The following is a 21,665-nucleotide window of genomic DNA, read 5'->3' on the forward strand; positions in this document are numbered from 1 at the left end:
ACTTTCCAGATGGCATTGCATGGTGGATCAAAATCTGATGGTACGTTTCTACATTCATGAATACCATCATTTTTTGACCAGATCTCCAACCTCAAACCAGGACAGAGCCCTCAGTTCTGTTGTGTAACTTGGCAAACACAATACTGGCTCATTCCTTGAGTTAGGCGTACTTTTTTTTTTTTTTTAATGTGTAAATGATTCATAGGTCAGTGTTAAGTGGCTTAATAAAAAAAAAAAAAAAAAAAAAGTTTCTCTAACAATGGTCAGGTACAAGGGCTGCACTAAAAATCAGTAAAATAGCCACTCTGCAAAGAAAAACTTTGAAAGACCTTCAGAAAGACTGGAAAAGGTCTGGCTCCTTGGAGGCAAATGTTAAGTGATACTATAGGGTGGGTTGCACTAATTTCTTGATAAAATCCTTAATTTCACTCAAGTGACTTTTAACAGTTTTCTGTTGACTAACTGTTGTCCAGTGTCTAAACTCAGGGGCCCAGTTTCCCGTACAGGGATTATGTCTTTGACTGGACTAAATACTTTTTCCTATTATGATCGTCCTTGACTTTTTCCTTTTAGTCTAGGACAGGGGTCGGCAACCTGTAATCCGGAAAGAGCCATTTGAACCCGGTTTCCACGGAAAACAAAACAGTGAGAGCCGCAAATACTAGCGGAAGCCGGTAGCGGCTACCGGAAGCCAGTAGCGGCTACCGCGATGAGGCATATATTGAGAAACGAAAATAAATAAATAGATAAATAAAATGATTTTATTTTAATATTTCAAGATCACAATAATGTTCCAATTTAAAACTACAACAAAAACCGAACTGACAAAAATAAAATGCACTTCAATTGGATACTTATAATTTACTTCTGCGAGCCGCACAGAGCCGTAGATTAAGCCTGGATGAGCCGCGGGTTGCCGACCCCTGGTCTAGGACCATGCTTAATCCATGACTGGGAAACCGGCTGAGGGTATTCACATCTTTAAGTCTTCAAAGACATTTTATTCCCACTTAGGAGCCTAACAATCTCACTGTATTCTAACATGTTTATCAGTCTCATGGACATAAAAGAATCAGAAGGTGTCCTTTGCTTTTGTCCTTGTCAGTGAGCAGACTGGGAATGTACAGTACCGGTGACATTATGAAAGAAAACCAATTTAATACAGTATCCGTGCAATAATCTAGTGTAGCTGTCTATCTAAGGTTGTATGTGCGCCACTGTTAGTGCACTAGAAGGAACAACATGGGGCGCATTTTGAAGCTAAAATGACAGATTTAACAGAGTGACCCTGGCCCTTTAAGAGCCAGTCTTTTTCAGCAGCGGTGGTGGCGGAGGAGAGCAGAGCAGTTTGGAGCTACAGACTGCGGAGCACATCTCCAGCTGCTGTTAGCCTACCTGACAGCAGAGCAGGGCAGCCTCCTGGCTCACATCGCAGCTTGCCGCGTCCTGGAGGGGAATGGGGGCCACCTAGCCCGCTTACTAGCCGACTTGATTTCCTAGAAGCGGGGGTAAAGCCTCACAGGCTGGCGGTCCAGCAAGATGGTATCCTGGATTATTTCGAGGATAGTTGTGTGAGTATGGGCAGGGCTGTATCTGTTGTTTTCATGCGTTAGCCACATCAACGGCTCCTTTCATCAGTTGTCTGATGCTGAACGCCGACTAGCTAGGCTACCTTTTTCTGCAGTCCGTTTCCTGCCTGTTTATAGTGAACACTTCGCATGTAGGGGAAAGCATAAATACAGTGGATAACCTGGCATGCAGAAAGAGTTTTAAAGCTCCCGTGTACACTAACCGTCGCTGTTTATTTAATTAGTACAATGATGCAGCACAATCTGCATCCAGCGGTTGCTAGCCGCGGGTAGCTAACGCAGGCTAATCAGTAACTGTAACCACCTGACAGTAATGTGTTGGCAGGGAAAGTGCAACCTGCTTAACATGCCAGCCTCGCTGGAGACAAGTAAACAGGCTCCCAGCTCCCAGGGGCTGCCTCATTCTTTGAATAAGCCAGCGTGAGTGTCGCTGTTCCCTAGGCTGAGGATTTGAGCACCATGCGGTAACATGAGTTGGTAAAATGTGGTGTAAAGCTAAGTCCAGCAGCCCAGTCAAGGATGTGTGCCCATCCATTCATTTGCCAGCAGCAGTGGAGCTTAATAAGATGGACAAGCAGGATCAGCAGTTCAGGTCTAGCCCTTCCACCTGGACACGTCACATCCCAACTGTGTGTGTGTGGATGACTCAACTAAAGCCTGTCATTATCCTGATCCATTATGCAGACACTGTCCAGTCAGTGCTGCACTGGTGCTGTCCCACGTCTAGTGACATGTACAGGATACTGTCATATCTCGCCTTAGCTGGTAACTTTAAACTCAGCTATCGTGTTGCCTTAAAAAGGCTCAGGTGTAGAAATGACGCTTCATCCCTATAAATGTTCAGCTTTCCTCGATTACATAAGCAAACTGTTATTTATTGGCTTTCAGCTGCCTGCAGCTTCCACTTCATTACACCTCAGGTAGTCATGTGTCTACTGAAGGCAAACAATGTGACTGAATATGCATCATAATGGCCGCTGCTTAGCCAACACACAAGCTTAGTCATTTTTTTTATCCATACTCTTTGCTTTAAACAAGCAGCTGGCCCAATTTTTAAGGGTAGTCAGACTTTTTTTTTTTTTTTCTTCCTGTTTTACAACAAATTTATTAACCTAACCTGAAAAACTGAACATTGAAATATGTCCTAGACTAAGCAAGAGGACTGGGTGGTGTCAAGCTCAGGCACATGCTTTAGTTGTGGGCACAAAGAGGCACAGGGCGTCTGCTCAGGGAGTCTACTGGCTTGGGGGGCCTGCTACGAGTCATCCCAGCTCACTGTACGGAGCTGCACGCATCATTGAGCAGCGCAGTCGCATACTGGGACAGAAGACCTACTTAAGAGGGAAAAAAAATAGATGCAAGGTTGTCGGGAGCCTAGAGCACGAAGCTCATCAAGAGGCTCACTGTAACAGACATTCAAGCTTTATTTACATTAAGGGTTTAAGTCGCAATTACTGGTTTGCCCTGTAAGCATACTTTCACACAGTCTTTCTGATCTGTGCTCTCCCTGCTGTCGCCTCGCTCAGCATTCAGTATCCTATCACATCAGCACAAATCAGTACAGCGGCAGAGGATGCGACCAAAAGCACATCAAAAACAAGGCTCTGTGTGCACAGTGTCCCAGTGTGCACGTGGACTAACACATAGTGACCCACCCCTGGCAGCAACCATGTGTGTTTTTCCATTTTGTCTGACTGCAGTCTTCCTGACTCCATTATATTGTTTGCTCTCATTTTTAGGCCGCTTGGTTTTGACAAGTCACGGCCCAGCACTTCTCTTTTGTGGCATCACCACGTATATTAAAACCGTGTGGACACTCACTTTGCTCACGAATATGTTGCCCTTTTGTGCTAACAGAAGCTCAGAACAGACACGTGCGGGAGTGTGTTTGTGAGGTGTCAGTTGACACCCAGAGGCCATGTTCTCTGGCTGAACCCCCTTCCTCTGACCCAGTCTTGTCTTCTCTGCCTTTTTTTGTTTTTGTTTTTTTGCAGCCTTGCCTTTGGGACGCTCTACCCGGCGTACTCCTCATACAAGGCTGTCAAAACGAAGAATGTGAAGGAATATGTGAGTATAACCCCTGGTTTCTAAATGTCAGCAAACCATTTTTGACCTCTGTCTGCTCTGTTTGACTTTTAGGATGTTTTGCTCTGGGCGCCTGGCAGCTATTTCTGTTCTTATGTGTTGAGGACTAACATGAAGCCCACTGATTGAATTTGGGCCACAGAAATGCTCGTTTTCATCAGAGGACCTGCATTAATTACTTTCTGTTGTAATGGTTTTTTTTGCATTGCCTGTTTCTTTGGACGTTATTATTTGAAGACTGGCAAAAATGTGAATCATGCTTGATGATCAGGGTCTCCCAGACAAGATCAGACGCATGGTAGTGCAGTTTAACTGCCCTTCTTTAAAAGGGGGTCGCTCAGGCACTATAATAGACAGTAGAAGATGAAACAATTGATGCACTTCATTTTCTTTCTAAATCTTTTTCATTCTGCATAGATCTTGGAGATCTGATCATAAAATTGAAGCATGTCAACCATGGGACAGGGCCTTCCTCCCTGTCACATGGTTTTATTTCATTTGTTTTGAGTAGAGCATTTTACCCCTGCACTTGCAAATAATATATGAATTTACTTGAGCCTGCAGTCATCAGGAGATGCATGTCATGCATATGATTGTGAAAGCCTATCTGCATGAATGTGATTGGCCACTAGACGAGTAGTTGGTTGGTCAAGACCCTAAAACAAGATCGTACACTAGGAAACAAAAAAAAGAGTGAATATGAATCTATTTTGTATTTGTTTTGAAATTAATGTAATGTTTTTTTTTTTTCATTACAAAGAATATTCCTGTAACATTTTAAGGGAAAAGTTCTCTGGAAAAATAATTTCAGTATCTTTATCCTAATTATGCTTTAAACAAGTTAGAGAAAATCATGACTTGCATTAAGATGATCAGATAATAATCCAAAGAGCTTCTTTGGATGTCAGGATTGTTTGGCTTCCTCACTTTTTTTTAATGAGGCTGAGGTCAGATGACTGTGGAGGAAAGTCGGCGCTCCTCAGTTGGCTTTTTCCTCTTAATGTCATTCCTGCAAAGCGTTGACTGGTTGGGTGTTTTATTCAGCTGTTATAGGAATTTTTCTCAAGAAGAACACATATTCAAAGGTATAGGGTGTTAAGTGTGGAGTGCTACTTAGGTGAATTTGATGAGGTGGAGGTATCCAACTCCAAATTGGGCAAAACCACACCCACTTTTGAATGATCCCCCAGCCATGGCTTCCTGAGACCTTATGTCCTCTGTAGTGGTTAAATTGAAAGTTGCTTTTTCCTCCTTTTTCCTTCTTGGTTCTAGAGAAGATATTTCACTGTGGGTTTGATATACAATTTGGTCAACGAGCTAGGCCAGTGGGGGGTCTGGGGGCTATACAGGAGTCAGCTGGGTAATCGGGAAAATACTTCCACTTTTGCATCTACACCCTCTCCGAAGTATCAAAATGAAGTAGGCGAGACCAGGAAAACACTGTGTGATACAGACTCAGAGGAACACGAGACAAATGGAAAAAGGCTCATGATCAAAAAATAAACCATGAAGAAACACTAAGGACATGAAACTTTTCATAATGTCTGGTGTTTTTAAATCCTCAAACATTCTGATTATTTTCATGTTCTCTTGAACCTTTTAGACCACAGTGTTTTAATACTTAAACATTTTTCCAAATTCATTCATTATTTAATTTCTTTCACAACTGTAAATGATTCAGGCCTCTTAAAAATATTCATACTTTTCACTAATGTCACTGTGTTTGAACCAACAATGAATACCAGACTGTTACATCAGCTTTGGATTAACAAAATGTCCAAATTGAAAAGTTTTACTGATGATCTTGATATGGATGTGCCATCCTGCTGGAGCTGAACTACCAGTGCAACCTTCATTGGTGGCAGGGAGCGTCTCATGCATGCCATTAATGACGAGGACTCTAGCAAAAAAAAAAAAAAGCAAAGCTGGAGAAAAATCAGTTGAGAGGGATATGGAGACAGCAATGGGCTGTGTCTTGTTGCCTCTCCTGTGGGCCAGTTATCACTTTCATTTGCACCAAAGCAGGTGAAATTGACCCTGAATGGTTTAAGCTTCCAAAATGGACAGACTGGAGTTTAATTGACTTTGTGTTATACTGAGACAATTGAGTTTTGAGAGAATAAAAAAGTATATTTTTTATATATAAAATCTGTGCATATATAAAAATAATATATGCACACATATGCTGAGGGTCCACATGAATGACTGTCGTTGTTTTAAAGGGAACTGAAGGTTATGGAGCAGTCAGTCAATCAGTCTAGTGGGTGTTTGGTCCAAGATTAACATCCGAAGGATGACGATTGTATGAAGCTGCCCGATCCTTTTATACCTTAATGACTCATTTTTCAGATGGTGCATCAAACCCGAAGTTCCTTTTCAATGGTTTTGGATATTTTAAAACAGAGCTGAATGGGGCTCTTCCTGATTACCTCATTGCTGCATGGGATGGGATGGTGGGGTGGTGGGGGGCTTGGAGGGAATCTAGGAGGAGGAGATGTCAGCGCTCTGGCCCTCAGCCTAGATTTTCACTGGAGAACAGTCTCCTCCTGGCTGGTTACCATGGCAACCCACCCTCTCAGTCGCTGCTCGAGCAGACGGCCACAGAAGGAGCGAATACGGGGCGAAGAAGTGTGAGAGGGGAGAGAAGGGAGACGCCATTTTTAGAGCTGCTTTCATTTCCCTTCTCTCCTGTTTGGTTCATTCCTAATGAGCCGAATGATTCCCCGTTTTGTGTGTTCTCACAGCAACGTGCCTGAGGCCTGTTAATGCCTTTAAACACACCATTACCATTCAGAGCTGTGCTTACACTGAACATAACAGTATATTTGATAACCGACTTTGACATTGGCTCACAAGCCAAGTTGCCTGTAAAATGACTGGTTTGTGGCATATTTGGATGATGACCCACATCTGCCTTTGTCTCACAGATGTACCCATGCATATTGATGTGATGCTAACGGACGGAAGCATGTGTCTCATTTCTGTGTCGGGATGTCTGTGTGTGTAGCTTCTGTTTAGCGTCACGTGTCTCAGCACGTATGAACTGGATGCTGTGGGTTTTCGTGTGCTATTTTTAATCATGTTCTCCCCCTTCTCCCCCGTGTGTGTGTGTGTGTGTGTGTGTGTGTGTGTGTGTCCATCCAGGTAAAGTGGATGATGTACTGGATAGTATTTGCATTGTTCACTACAGCAGAAACGGTCACAGACCTGCTCCTATCATGGTGAGTCAGGAGCTGCTCGTGATCATCACCCTTTCACAACTAGCTTGTAAGAAATGAGACACTTGTATATAAAAAAAAAATCAATAGATGCATTAATATGTGTATCTAGCACCAAATGCTGCTGATATTTGTAGCGCAATAATCTCCTAAAGGATCTTTTTTTTTTTTTTTTTTGAACCACACATCTGTACCTTTTTTTCCTCCTCATGTCGGGTGTTTCCTGTACTGCTAACTCTGTGTTTAATTATCCAGGTTTCCGTTTTACTTTGAGCTGAAGATTGCATTTGTGATCTGGCTGCTGTCCCCGTACACTAAGGGCTCCAGTGTCCTCTACCGCAAGTTTGTCCACCCCACCCTGTCAAATAAGGAGAAGGTAAAAAGAAACACGTTTTAGTCACAAAGTCAGTCTCACAAATGTAAACTGGTGTCTGAGTCCACATTGACATATCCAGCCCCTGATGACTTTCAGTGCTGTCTCTAACTCCTTCCCTGCTCTCTGTCCTTTGTGCTACAGGAGATAGATGAGTACATTGCACAGGCCAAAGACAGGAGTTATGAGACCATGATGAAGTTTGGAAAACGGGGTCTCAACCTGGCTGCTAATGCTGCCGTCACTGCTGCCACCAAGGTGTGCTGTGTGGTAACGTTAATATCTTCACAGATCGTGGGAGCTGATTTTGATTTTGTGACATTCTTACAAAGTCGTCCTCACAGATCACTTTTTGTATTTCTGCTTGCAGAAATGCAGAAACCTCTGCCAAAGAGTAAACAGTGCTGTTATTTACTCAGTCACACAGCTAAAGAAGAGCACTGAGATGACTGTCGGTTTTTCACAATTGATTAAGCTCCTAAGTTATTTTCTGAACGAGCTCTCCTTTGTAAAGGAAATATGAGAAATTTGAGGAATGTACTCTTCATATAGAGCGGAGTGTAAGTTTATATTTTTGTTTTGTTGAAAACCAGTAAATATTCACTTTTGATAAATTAGTTCTAGGATAAAATTGAATATTACAATAAATGCAGATGTCAACACGTACTGATTAACAAAACAAACTGCTGCAGTTTATACGTATATATATATATATATATATATATATATATATATATATATATATATATATATATATATATATATATATATATATATATATATATATATATATATATATATATATATATATATATATATATATATATATATATATATATATATATATATATATATATATATATATAAACATTTTTTTTTTTTTTTTTTTTTTTTTGTTCTATTCACACTTAACATTAATAGAGTGGTCTTGTATATTGAAATATGCCTTGTATTTATTTTCTATTGGATTGTAGTGCTGGGGTCCCAGTGGATCCTCAGTGTGTTTGGGATGAATTCTTAGCTGTATTTATAGTGACTACATGATCAGACTCTTCAAGGTGCACTTTTTTTTTTTTTTTTTTTTGCGTTATGGAAGCACTAAAGCCAAATGGCTGCACTGAGACCAGACACCTGCTCTATATTTACAGTAAAGCTTCTTGTTTGTTCCTTAATACAAAATTACATATTAGTTCTGTACTGTTCAGCATCATGCACGCTTGATCATTTCTGCCCTTAAAAATACTTTGCCAGATTGTCCTTAGAGTATCGACTCACATTTGTTTGTAGAGGGAAATATTTTCAGTGCAGCTGCTTTTTATTTATTTATGATTGCAGATCTCAACTTACAATTTATTGATTACTTTGTTGATTATGCTTTAAGTAAATTAAATAATTGTAGCCAAAAATGCCCATCTTACTTTCCCAGAATGCAAAGTGTGGTCTTCCAAAAATGAATCAGTGGTTGCTTCACCAAATAACCACTAGAGAGAGTTAAAAAAAAGAACTTTTGGATACTATTTTCCTCTAAGCTCTGAATAATGGTGGATACTGTCATGCATTCCTAATACATCTGTTTCTGTTTTGCTGTGGTGCCCAGGGACAGGGCGTTTTGTCAGACAAGCTGCGGAGTTTCAGCATGCAGGACCTGACTCTCATCAACGCTGATGATGAGCTGGTTCTGCACACTCACGATGCACGCATGAGACGGGACCCCATGGACGAGATGAGCTCGGGGTCCAGCACGCTGCCCCGGGCCAAGAGCACTGCTGCACGGCAGAGTAAGGCTGCCCAACATGCATCTCCCACACGACTTCATCAGCAGCTTCACGTAGAGAAACAGAGTTTTACACAAATGCATCAATACACACATACTGTGTCTGCAGCTTGCTGATTGACCCAGAGAGTGACTATGAGGACTTCTTTTATTTAACTTCAGAGCAGAACTGGGACTACTCAGGCCAAGTGGAGTCATGTGATATTTAAAGCACTGCAGGATAGGAAGGGGAAAGGAGGGTGGCTGAGGGAAGAGGATCAGTCAGGGTGAAAACATGTGATTCCAGTGGGAGGGGACGCTTTGAAGGAGGTCTCTTTGTGTCTCGCTGCACTGCCGGCTGGCTGACTGTGTGGGTACAAGCTATGAGCTGAATACAGAGTGAGACACTGAAACAATGAAGTCACAGGGCCAAGTGGCACGTTTTAATATGTACTGCGTGACTTTTTTTTTCGATTTATGTGTGACTTCTAAAACCAGTGTGAAGGAAAGCTGGAGCAAAAATGCTGACATCAGAGTTCAAATGAAATCTTTAGGGGCGTTTGTGAGAGTGTCCCGTATAACTTTAGGAGGTATTCTGTTTTTAATGAAGGAAATGGCAAATGAATCTGAGTTTCTTGAGTTATATTTATTTCCTGTTCTAAATGATGATCTACACATCAATTAAGTTGTAGCTTTGCACAGCTCATAAACCCTTTGGGATTTTCTGATTTTAATCAATAAAACACTATATGTTTTGAATAAAAAGCAGTTGCATTTCCTTCATAATTTAACATTTGCAAAGAAGAGCTTTTTTTCTTTTTCTTTTTAATGTAAAACTATTAGGTTATTTTAAAAAAAGGCATTTTGAAATGTGCCCACTAGGTGGCACAAGAGGCTGACTGTGATGATGCTCTGGTTCAGGGCTACTCTGTTGCTGTAACAGTGGCTTCAGCCTTTCAACTCAATCGGGTAACTTAAGTAGTTCTGTGGCAGCAGATGTGTGAAGTCTGGGGTCTGCCTTTTTTGGGCTCTCAGATCATCTTCTGATCTCACTCCGAACATTTGGCTTCTCTCACTGACTGTCCATCAATCTTTATCCAATCCTGCAGCCCGCTCCGCGGCAGCCGCTTCCCTTATTGATGACGCATCGTCCCAACACAGCTCTGACCAGTCAGACACAAGGACTGAACACTCTGATGAAGATGTGGGAGATAAAAGCCACAAGCGCAGTGCCAGTGTTAAGGCAACCAAGAAACCTGCTGCTGCTAAGACAGAGGTAGTACACACACGCACTCTTTACATTCACCAATCACGGGTCAGTTTTCTTATTTAAAGTTCATATTACAATATACACTCTCTGGCCAGTTTGTTAGGTACAAGCCTTCAACTGCTCATTAACACAACTATCTAATTAGCCAATCACGTGGCAGCATCTCACTGCATTTAGGCATATTCAAACTGAGCATCAAGATGGAGAAGAAAAGGGATTTAAGTGACTTAAAACCTGACGTGGTTGTTGGTTTTGGACGGGCTGGTCTGGTCTGGGTATTTCAGAAACTGGTGATCTGCTGGGATTTTCCCACACAACTATCTCTAGGGTTTACAGAGACTGGTCCAAAAAGGAGGAAATATCTAGTGAGTGGCAGCTGTCTGGCTGAAGTACTTCAGTCAGAGGAGAATAGACTCAGCTGCTTTAAGCTGACAGGAAGGCAACAGTAACTCAAATAATGACTTGTTACGACCAAAGTATGCAAGAGCATCTCTGAACACATACACTATGTTGTCAAATGTATTCACTCACCCTTCCAAATCACTGGATTCAGGTGTTTCAATCACTTCCATGGCCACAAGTGTATAAAACCAAGCACCTAGCCGTTCAGACTGCTTCTACAGACGTTAGTGAAAGAGTTGCTCTCAGGAGCTCCAAGAATTCCAGCATGGTACCGTGATAGGATAGCACCCCTGCTACAAGTCCATTTGTGAAGTTTCCTTGCTACTAAATATTCCACAGTCAGCTGTTAGTGGTATTATAACAAAGTGGTAGGCGATTAGGAAAATCACAGAGCGGGGTCAGCGGATGCTGAGGTCATAGTGCACAGAGGTCACCAACTTTCTGCAGAGTCAATCACTACAGACCTCCAAACTTCATGTAGCCTTCAGATTAGCTCAAGAACAGTGTGTGGAGAGATTCATGGAACGGGTTTCTGTGGCCGAGCAGAATTATTAGTAGTAACAAAATTCATGTCACACACTGCCTCTTGACCTACAATGTATTTAGTTCTGCCCCATATTTGCTTCAACATGCAATTAAGTGGTCAGTGTGTTTATATATAGTCATTTGTACTATATCTGTAATTACATATGCGGAATCCCACCTGCTCTAACTGTATATACGTCAAAAGTTGTTTTGTTTTTTTCCTGTGCTGTTTTGCAGCAGTCGAGTAATTCTAGTACTCGCCCTTTATTTTTTCCTCCTGCTGCAGACTCAAACCAAGACAGTGAAAAAACCGGCGAAGAAGAAGACCACGACTAATAATGCAGAGACGCCACCCTGAGTCCTGCTGCTCACACGCGCTGGCCTCCACTCGCTCCACCCACAGCCTGCAGTCCCTTCTTCCCATTTGGTGTCCACACAAATGCACATGTAGACCATACATATATATATATGAGCAATGAAACTGTGTCACTCTTGCTGGTTTCCAGAGCACAGTGTTAGTTTTTAGCAGTAATATGGAACTTTTTTTTTTTTTTTTAAACATTTCCTGGCTCCTTGCGTGTTATGACTCTCTCTCTCTCTTTAAGAAGAATTTACCTGATGTTTAACTTCTGGAGACATTTTTTAAAATTCTCATGCAGGCCACTGTCTTGAGCGTAATCTTGCTCTCACCCTTGTGGTAGAAATCTTCAAAGGCTTGTCTTTAAAGCAGTGACACCTGGAACTGTTGGGTCTCAGTATTTTGTCACAGTTTTAAATAAAGGAGTAAAAGGCAAAAAGTCACCACTGAGGCCTGTATTAATTGATGAGTGGGTGAGTGCAGCCATCCTTACTGCTGTTAAGCTCATGACCTCATCACTCAGGACCACTGTGTCCTCACTCTTTTACAGCAGTGTAACCTGTTTTGGTTGTGATCTACTTTAGTTTTAGACTCATTATTTTCTTTTTTTCCCTTGAAGGTTTAAATTTTAGCTTCGCCTCAGTACGTCTGCATTCCTCTGAGTGAGTCTGGCTCTGCTACGTTCAGGTCTCACTCTCACTGTTTCACAGTGACTTTCATGTCATCCGCAGTGCTGGTGATGAATTATTTGTTCAGTGCTGGTTTTGTCATCCTTCATCTGGACGCAGCTCTGAGGTTAACCATGATCATTTTTGTGTCTTTCTGTTTTGGTTATGTGATCTTAGTAACTAATATGATCAGCTGTGCTCAGCTGGATTAAGGAAATGCTGCAAATGAGTGATGACTTTCTCCTAAGTGAGTGCAGTACAGTCATAGGGGAGCTGCCAGTGTTATCTGCATTCACTACAGAAGTGGTGTTTGTGTATTGTTTCTTTTCAACATTACAAAGTGATTGAGTACCTCTGCACTCTCTCGCACTCCTTTTACCCATCTGTGTGGTGACACTTTGACGGATTTTTTTTTTTTTTCTTGTGCACTGGAAGCCAGGATGGTTCTATAGAAATATGTGAATAGTGAACCAAATGAAACCTCTGCGAGTAATTATTTTAGTCTCAGATGTGGAGGGAGAGTCAGAGCAGGCTGTGGGTATTCCTAAAATCACTGGACTTCTGGTTGCCAGCCACTGCAGTGCACTTTCTCCTGAGTGGAGAGAGGAGATTTTAAAGCCTGAGAGGAAGTCAGTGCTCATTACTGCTGCCTGCAGTGTGACACTTGAACCAGTAGGGGGAGGCAAACCCCACCTCTACTGTTGGCTGAAGTTGCTGAACCACATGTAAACACCATGTAAATAGTAACCTTGACTGTATATACAGTATGAGCTTGCTTGCCTTATTCATTCTCTGGGCTTAAAACAGTTGTTTTTATCATTTCTGCTCCTTCTGATTCTTAGTCTGGATAAATCATACAGACTGAGAATAGAGGAACCTCAGACTTTATCAGTAAAGACTTCTGGTAGTAGAAGTGATTTTTGAAATTTTAATTAACATGTTTACTTTTTCCTGGAGACATTTTAACTCCATCTCAGTGTAGGGAATCCGATCTTATTCTTGTGCATTCACATTTGCTCAGTTTTCAGTATTTTAGGGTCAGCAGGTGGAAACCAGTCTGTTTTTTTTGTTTGTTTTTTTTTCCTTAATTTAATGTTTACACTAAATAAAAAGGCATCTCATACTGAAAATACATTTTGTGTTATCAAGATACTGCTCTGCATTTTTATCTTGTCATTTTGAGATATTTATTGTTGATTATTTTGTGTTTAAAATCAGTATTGTATGCAGGGATGTTCATTTGTATATCGTTTGTGCCAACTCTCAAAGCTCCATATCAGGAAGGATAATTTCATGTGCCGGCACAAAGGTACCTAACAAGGTCATGTAATGGTAAATAAACTACTATTAAAGAAAATTAATCTGTGTGTTAATTTATGGATTGTTGTAGATCATCTTTATACAGCCCTGTGGCTTAAGCAGACTTCACTCCTTTGGTGGCAAAGTGTCTCATACCTCACCGAACAGTCCCTGTGAAGAAACATCACTGTTTTCACAAATGGAACATAATTTTAATTCTTATTCAAATAAATCATTTGTTCTTTGGTTTCTGATCTTACTGCTTTCCTGCTCCTCAAACCTCGTAGCCTCCTGAGACCCAAGCTCAGTTTGTGAGCGTTTGTGATGCATTTTAATTTCTCCTAGATATTTGTGATTAGATGGACCTGATATGCATATAAACTAAGCTTCCTCTTTGAACAGGAAGTTATATTTTGTTACATGGTTGTTACATACTTTTGTGAAAAAAAAAAAAAAATTTCCTCAGATGTGGACACTGGGATTATTTGGTGCATAACCCAGCAAAGTCAACATGGCTTAACAAAATCTAAAACACTACTGAGCAGAATGCAGTGTAAGGTGCAGCAAAACTGAAATGTAATGTCCCCATATGTGGTCACAGGGTGTGTAAACACAAACAGTGCATTTTGATGATGACAAAGAAAAGGCACACAACATTTATTTATTTTGTTACCAAAATAAAAAATGCCTAATTACTGGTCTAATTACATTCAATTAATATCCTAATTTGTTATTCCAAATTGTTAATGAAAAAACACCTTAAATTGCAGTTGCTTCCGAGAATCAGCTTGGGATGTTTCATGACAAAGCTGGCTATCATATCATTTAAATATGTTTCCATGTAGTTTTGTTTGTTTTCACACATTGTTCTGCTAATTGGTCCCCAGTAGCTTGAAAATCCAACTTCAGTAGAAAGATTGTGTTTTTTTTGCCATTCATAAGCTTTGTCAGAAATGAGAAAAAAACAGGGGGTGTCATTTCCCCGTTCATTTCTCTTAAAACATGGGCTGTGATGAGTATAAATAAGAATACAGCCCTCTGTCTGTGTGGTGTTTGATTGATCTAAAAGCATGTCAGTGGTTGGTATTAATTTTTTCTCTGCGTGCTCAGGATGTTTCCTAAACGATGGCAAAAATATCTCTGAAAAAATTGGTTCCTCGCCATTTCTGAAAATGCCAACAACTGCAGATTGTTTATTTTTATCCTTCACATTGTCAGTATGATATTTGAGAAGAGCCTTCCACTCTTCTACATAGGATGTCTTGAACTTTAAATCCAAAAAGAAATCTAAAATTAATCCCAGAAGCCAAAAAAATATCTTCCACAGTCCATTGCAATAAACCTTCTGCTTCACACCCTCTTTCCTGAATTATGAAAAATACACAGAAAATAAGTTTAAAAAGTTATTTTAAAGTTCAGCTATAAGAGTTTCCATGTGGTGTAAACTAAACAGAGCACTGCTAGCAACTGCAAATGATTAATTTCATTCTCTTTGTCATTGGTAGCGATTGAAAGTAATGCCAGTTCAACGTTTCTTTCAAAGTTACTACATGTCTGTGCGATGAATTCTTCAAATGGTGGACAGTCACAGATCTTTATACTCACTGAATGTCACCATTAGAGGGAACCTGCATGTTGTCATTGAGCTCCAGTTTCATGATGACCACTTGAACCGCTGAGTCATTCCAAGGTGACTTATAGGAAATCTTGACCAAACTGGATGAGAATAAGGCATAAACGATCAAGCTGTGTTAACTTGTTGATTTAATGATTGAATTTTACAGTACAGTAATCCCACACTTATCGCGGGTGTTCCACGTTCCAGGACCACCCGCGACAAGTGAAAATCCGCGAAGTAGAGACACTATATTTATTTTAATACTTATACATTATTTTAGTAGTTATACATTATTTTAAGTTTTTATAACCCCTCCCCAAAAACTTATACACCAAATATATACATTACTGTACAACACGTACTGCGCATGTGAAGAACGAGTACCGCAAAAACCCGCGAAACAGCGAAAATACCGCAATAAATATTTTACACTAATATTGACTGAAAACCCGCAAAACAGCGAGTCCGCGAAAAGCGAGGGATTACTGTATGTGTAAAATTAGAAATAAAGGCACTAAAAGACAGATTTTAAATTTTAATACTTACAGTTTTTTGTCCCCGAAGGAAACATCTGTTTTAGGTGACTGCAGGTCAGTGTTATTAATCTGGTCAGATTCAACACACTCGATGTGATAAATCCCTCTCTGGAGAATTAAATTAGTTTATTAATATACATTATATGATGTACTGAAGCCTGAATCAAGTAAAAAGTACTAATGTGATCTCATACTCAAACTGCTGTTTAGATATTCAACATTTTGTGACATGACAGAGAAATAACCAGTTACCTTGGTGATCAGAAGAAATATGAAAATGAATCCCAGTAGATAATTTAACTGTAGAAACATACAATATCAAATAAATTAAAGTCATCCAATCGATTCTGTTGTATACATTCAAAGTTAGATGCAAAATACAATGAATTTTGAAAATTAGGAACAATTGTTGCTCAACTTACCAACATATTCTTTCTTTTTTTTTTTTTTTTTTTTAGGCGGCTTATTTTATGGTGACTGCCTTTATATATATTCCACGTCACATGATGCTGCTATGCTGCATCATGTGACGTGTTACCTGCTTGTCCAGTTGTGCGGTACCCTTTATATTGTTGAGGACAAAGACGTGTGTTTCTTTTCTTTGTGCTCATTACATTTGTCAACCAATTTTTTCCTCAAGGGATCGTTTTTCACGAGCATGAGCTTGTGAGTTAGATCAAATAAGTTTCTCCACATGTAAAATCAGATGTGTATCATGAGTACAAAATACAGTAGATCTAGCAGCCTGAGTGAATTTGGAGATGATTTGTCTGTACTTCCAGTATTTGGAGTAAAACACTGTATTTCCCAGATAGAGAACAGAGAGAGAGATAACTTCACTCAGAGATGAGAAAGATGTAAAGATGAAACATCCTGCAACCCCCCCCCCCCCCAAAAAAAAAAAAAAAAAAACGAAACTGAGGTATACTAACTTTGTGTTACTCAAAGGTTGCATGAAAATACTCTGGAGTTTAGTGCAGGGTAAACAGCTAAGTTTGCTGTACTGTGGTGAAGTTACAGTAAAGCTCTGTGTTAGACACAGCGGCTGCGGTGTTCATGGTCAGTGTTATGTTACATCAAGTGCAGCAGAGATGAGTTTGAATTTAAGCTGATGATTAGATTCATTCACTGAATTCCACCTTTGTACTAACTTTATAGTGTCTAGTATAAATACAGTATAAACACTATACTGTCAGCATAGGGGATCAACAGCTCATGAAGCATCTGCTTACATCTTGCTGAATTCATTTGTGTAAATCCACAAAGAGCACCGGTCAGCAGGTCACAGCCTCCACACAAAGAAAATCTACCGGAGCTCACAGTAGAAATGGTTGGGTTTTTCTTCACCACACTTAGGGATTTCCCCACCTCCCAAATTCCACTGTAGCCCCTGACAATACTTGCTTTCCTATTTACAAAAAAGTTTGTATTTCCACAAACTATTATTATTACAATTAGGAGAGATCATCAGGTGGAATTGAAAATGATCTATTGATATACAGAATTCAATTACTCTATTTGGTGATTAGACTCAGATGGCCCATCATGGCAGAATGAAATCCCAGGACAGGAATTGGGGGCACAACCCCTTAAGAGTCTAGACAGTGGGAGTGGTGAAGATAAAGATGACCTCGGTAAGGTGGAGATGAGCTGTGCTACACAAATGAATGCAAGCAAATGTTGGTGAAATTCAAAATGGGAAGAGCAGAGACTGATTGGCTTGAAAAGGGTGGGAAGAAAGATGACTGGACGAGATTCAATTAGCTTTGAATAAAATTAGCTGGCAGAAATGTCTTTCAAAGAGATCCTTCTTACTTCCTTACTTTGGGTACATTTCAGAGCCTGTACGTCCGAATACAGTTTTGTGGATTTATTATTTTTTACAAATCTGAATACATCCACACAGGCTGTTATCCTTATAAACTACTAATGACTGGAACCACTGAATGCCAAGGTTGGTCAGCCGGTCGACTTTATATACTTTGTCTGTCCGTCCATCCATCATGCACCTCTGCTTATCCTCAGGGTCACACTGCTCCAACCCTAAAGCTACTGCTAGCACCATGCTGCTAGAGTAACTAAAGAGCTTTTGGAAACAAAATGGAAAGTTTTTGAACATTCAAGTCAGTCACCTGGTTTAAATACAACTAAAAATGCTTTTGATATGTTTTCCATATGCTAAAAAGAATACATGAGCGGACAAACTTACGAAACAAGCAGGAATTGAAAAGAAGCCTGGCAGAATATCACTGGAGAAGATATCAGTGATGTCTTTGAACTGTACACATCGAGCATTATATGTAGGTATATGCAACAAAGAATTAAACCTGACTACGTTAATATTCATACATTATGACAAATGATAGAATAATCTATAAAAAATGTTATATTTTTTTGGTCAAATTAAAATGTATCTAAATGTCCTTTGTTTATGATTGTATCACTATGGAGCACAGGGCAAACACATTATTGAGGGAACTGTAGGAGTAAAATGTTCCCTTTATCAGCAATTGCAATTGTGTTTCTGGAGACTCCAAATAGTTTTATAATAAAACACAGACACATCATTTGGCTGACTGTCGTCCTGAAGTAGTTGGCATTGGTAATGACATTGTAGTGTTGTTTTGTGTCTGACTGCTGTAACACGTTTTCTGACCTTAAGCCTAAGCCTAGCCTCACCCATTGTTAGAGGTTGTCTAACAGCAGGTTGGGCATCAACTGTTAGCACTGAATTACAGGAATGCTGTCTGTCCTGAATTAAAGCAGAAAGGCTTCCAGCGAAATCCTTTCTGCTACTCTTCTCATGCTTGTGTTTACAAAAGGCTCTGAGAAAAGCACCTGATAAAATTAGACATTAGATCTACAGAAAAAACTGATATTGGCTTTGGTATCAATAAAACTGTATCAAGAAAAAAATGTCAACCATTTTTTTCTTACTTATATAAGAAAATTGTTACCAAACAGTTTCTGGTTTATGCAACCTGTAGTTAAGAAACATTGCCAGTCATTTAGAGTTTTATTTCAGCGCACCTGATAACTTTAAGTCTCAGGTGTCCTAACTGCTTAATGTCCTAGACACATGACATTCAAAATTAGACGCAGTGAGCTGAAAAAAGCTACAGTAATATGCTCTGGAAAGCTGAAGGGAGCAGCAGACTGAGGTGATTAATCACTATAGGTTCATTATTAAGAATTACTCCCCTTTAAACTGTCACTTTTTTCATATTATCATTCACTACATTGTTGTAATTACAACCCCTTGAATGAAAACTGACATTTCCAATTTGTAGATAATCATTTAACTATTAAAAAAAAATTACAAATATATTCCTTGTAATAATTTACCAAATAATCTAGACTTGAAAATCGTTTCTTGGCGGCAATTTTTTTTTCCAGAAATGACCTGTAATCAGTTTATTGTAATCATAATTTAATGAGTTGTAGTCCTTTTTTTTTTTTTTTTTAGTTTTTGCTTCTGCCATTGTACACTTAAACCTATTCACTCACTCACTCTCTCTCTCGCTCGCTCTCTCACACACACACACACCTTTGTAGGTTTAAAGGATTCATTGGGTGTCTAACAATGGGTGTAGCCTCAGGTTGAACTGCAGGAATGCTGTGTGTCCTGAATGAAGTTGGTGTACAATGAGGAGAGCAGCAGAAATAAACTATGTGGCAATGTTAGCATTGCCAGCTTGTTTTCATGTGAGTTCACAGTCATACACATTCTTCCACTACATGCACTCACATCCCTCCTATCACGTTGAGTAGGAGGAGGGGGTGGGCGGGTCTTCCCACACCCCGGTTTCATGCACCCTGCCTAGGGTGGGGAGCGGCTAGTAGTTTGAGGCTGGGGTGGCTGCTTCCCCAGGATGGCTCTGTGCTGGTGTATGGAGCTAAATTGGGGCCAGAAAGTTTGTTCAAAAAAAAAATTTTGAAACTGAAAAATTATTTTGAACCTGAAAAAAAAATTTAAACAGGAAAAAAATTTTGAAACTGAAAAAAAAAAATAGTTTGAAAATGAAAAAAAGTTTTGCAACTGAAGAAAAAAAGATGTGAAACTAAAAAAAAATTTCAAAACTACATTTCAGATTCAAGGTTTTTTTTTTTTTGCACTTTCAGATTTTTTTTTTCGCAGTTTCAATTTTTTTTTCGAGTTCAAACTTTTGGCCCTGTTTTGGCGTGGGGGGCGGAGCCTCAGATGACGGGGGTGTGGAATCATGACTGACAGCTCAACACAGTGGCTGAACAACATAGTCCCAGCTGTTGCATTCAGGGACTGTGGGAACTGGAAATGTCTCTAACGCATCATCGATATTCTATATGTATGTGATTGGTTTTGAAAGATAACATGCTTCACCAATACAAGCAGCTTATATGAATACATGACTCGAATCTCAGAGGAAAAAATATGATCTTGACAGATTTGCACAGCATTTTAAGTCCGTACTGGAGATTTCCCATGCTCTCAAAGTAAAGCAGAAGCCTTGTCTTCATCTGCGGGTGCTAGCAGTGATCAGGTAATAAAAAGAGATGGAGAGAAAACAGACACATTCACTGTTGATACCTGAGCAGTTTACGGAAACAGCATGACATGGGCCGTGTCACTGTGATATGTTGGCTAGTCCGCCATATTGGAAGTGGCAAGTCAGCGAGACATTTCCAGTTCCCACGGTCCCTTTTACTAAGATTAAAATGTTTCCAGTCTTTACTACATTTTCCGTCACCCATTTTCCTCACCGTTCCCGCGTGTAGCCTCTATGTAACACGAAACCCTTAGCTCTAACTCCGAGCGAATTTTGCAGGAGCCCCTCCCTCTCTGGTGTTTGTTTACTCACTGCACAGTGTGTCCATAGACCCTCACCTCCCCCACAGTGTATTCATCTTAACCAATCACGTGTGGCTTCCACAAAAAAACAAACAAAAATGAAACGGCTCACTATCAGGAGCCGGTGTTACGTCGAGCCGCGTTTCCCCATCAGATACGGTTTCCCCAGCGTCTCTGCACCGCTCACGCGGCAAAAATCGCGCGTGCTTGTTCAGCGCTCGTAACCACACCGCCGTGCTTGAGCCGCAAGAGAACTACGGACACCGTGAAAGCTCAAACAACGTGTTTCGGCGAAGTTGTCCCACTTTTTGCAAATGCGCTCCCATCAGATACGTGCGCTCTCTCTCTCTCTATGTTTAGATGTTTATCGATAGATAGATAGATACTCCATATAGCCCATGCGGATAGCTCTATATAACCCAAAACTGGGTGAACACATCTTGATAGCCTAATAACAGCCATCAGAAACCGTTCCCCCTGTGTTAAACTGGGGGAACACATTCTGATGGCCCACGGACAGCCATCAGATACCGTTCCCCCTGTGTTAAACTGGGGGAACGCGTCCTGATGGCCCAGGGACAGCCATCAGAAACCGTTCCCCCTGTGTTAAACTGGGGGAACGCATCCTGATGGCCCAGGGACAGCCATCAGAAACCGTTCCCCCTGTGTTAAACTGGGGGAACGCATTCTGATGGCCCAGGGACAGCCATCAGATACCGTTCCCCCTGTGTTAAACTGGGGGAACGCGTCCTGATGGCCCAGGGACAGCCATCAGAAACCGTTCCCCCTGTGTTAAACTGGGGGAACGCATCCTGATGGCCCAGGGACAGCCATCAGATACCGTTCCCCCTGTGTTAAACTGGGGGAACGCGTCCTGATGGCCCAGGGACAGCCATCAGGAAACGTTCCCCAGTTTAAAACAGGGGGAACGGTATCTGATGGCTGTTATTAGGCTATCAAGATGTGTTTACCCAGTTTTGGGTTATATAGAGCTATCCGCATGGGCTATATGGAGTATCTATCTATCTATCTATCTATCGATAAACATCTAAACATAGAGAGAGAGAGAGAGCGCACGTATCTGATGGGAGCGCATTTGCAAAAAGTGGGACAACTTCGCCGAAACACGTTGTTTGAGCTTTC

The 21,665-nt window shown here is 40.6% G+C and overlaps 2 protein-coding genes across 3 annotated transcripts; one reads left to right on the plus strand and one right to left on the minus strand.

Annotated features, from left to right (window-relative positions):
• Positions 1-1,203: 1,203 nt before the first annotated feature.
• On the plus strand, positions 1,204-13,529 carry reep2 (receptor accessory protein 2). Its single transcript, XM_030740027.1, has 8 exons — positions 1,204-1,571; positions 3,584-3,656; positions 6,819-6,895; positions 7,148-7,268; positions 7,410-7,523; positions 8,863-9,043; positions 10,128-10,294; positions 11,502-13,529. Exons 1-8 carry the CDS (start codon positions 1,540-1,542, stop codon positions 11,571-11,573), a joined length of 837 nt encoding a protein of 278 aa, XP_030595887.1. The 5' UTR covers positions 1,204-1,539; the 3' UTR covers positions 11,574-13,529.
• A 47-nt stretch (positions 13,530-13,576) lies between these two features.
• Positions 13,577-16,153, minus strand: LOC115787350 (uncharacterized). 2 transcript variants are annotated; one of them, XM_030740026.1, is made up of 5 exons: positions 16,117-16,153; positions 15,947-15,994; positions 15,705-15,802; positions 15,146-15,256; positions 13,577-13,711 (listed from the first exon to the last, which is right to left on the minus strand). In XM_030740026.1, the coding sequence occupies exons 1-5, from the start codon at positions 16,120-16,122 to the stop codon at positions 13,639-13,641; spliced, it is 336 nt and encodes a 111-aa protein (XP_030595886.1). In that variant the 5' UTR covers positions 16,123-16,153; the 3' UTR covers positions 13,577-13,638. The 2 variants fall into 2 exon arrangements, with proteins under 2 accessions (XP_030595886.1, XP_030595885.1); XM_030740025.1 differs by lacking the exon at positions 13,577-13,711 and adding an exon at positions 14,182-14,904.
• Positions 16,154-21,665: the final 5,512 nt, after the last annotated feature.

This window comes from Archocentrus centrarchus, chromosome 10 (genome assembly GCF_007364275.1).
Source record: "Archocentrus centrarchus isolate MPI-CPG fArcCen1 chromosome 10, fArcCen1, whole genome shotgun sequence".
Classification (NCBI taxonomy): Eukaryota; Metazoa; Chordata; class Actinopteri; order Cichliformes; family Cichlidae; genus Archocentrus; species Archocentrus centrarchus.

Bases quoted from the DNA above. Each gene is read 5' to 3' on its own strand.
- LOC115787350 (XM_030740025.1), bottom strand. The intron at 15,803-15,946 runs GTAACTGGTTAT...TTAATTCTCCAG, and splicing joins TATTTCTTCTGATCACCAAG to AGAGGGATTTATCACATCGA. The intron at 15,257-15,704 runs GTAAGTATTAAA...ATTCTCATCCAG, and splicing joins TCCTTCGGGGACAAAAAACT to TTTGGTCAAGATTTCCTATA.
- reep2 (XM_030740027.1), top strand. From the start codon at position 1,540: ATGGTATCCTGGATTATTTCGAGGATAGTTGT. The intron at 7,269-7,409 runs GTAAAAAGAAAC...TTTGTGCTACAG, and splicing joins CCCTGTCAAATAAGGAGAAG to GAGATAGATGAGTACATTGC. The intron at 9,044-10,127 runs GTAAGGCTGCCC...CCAATCCTGCAG, and splicing joins GAGCACTGCTGCACGGCAGA to CCCGCTCCGCGGCAGCCGCT.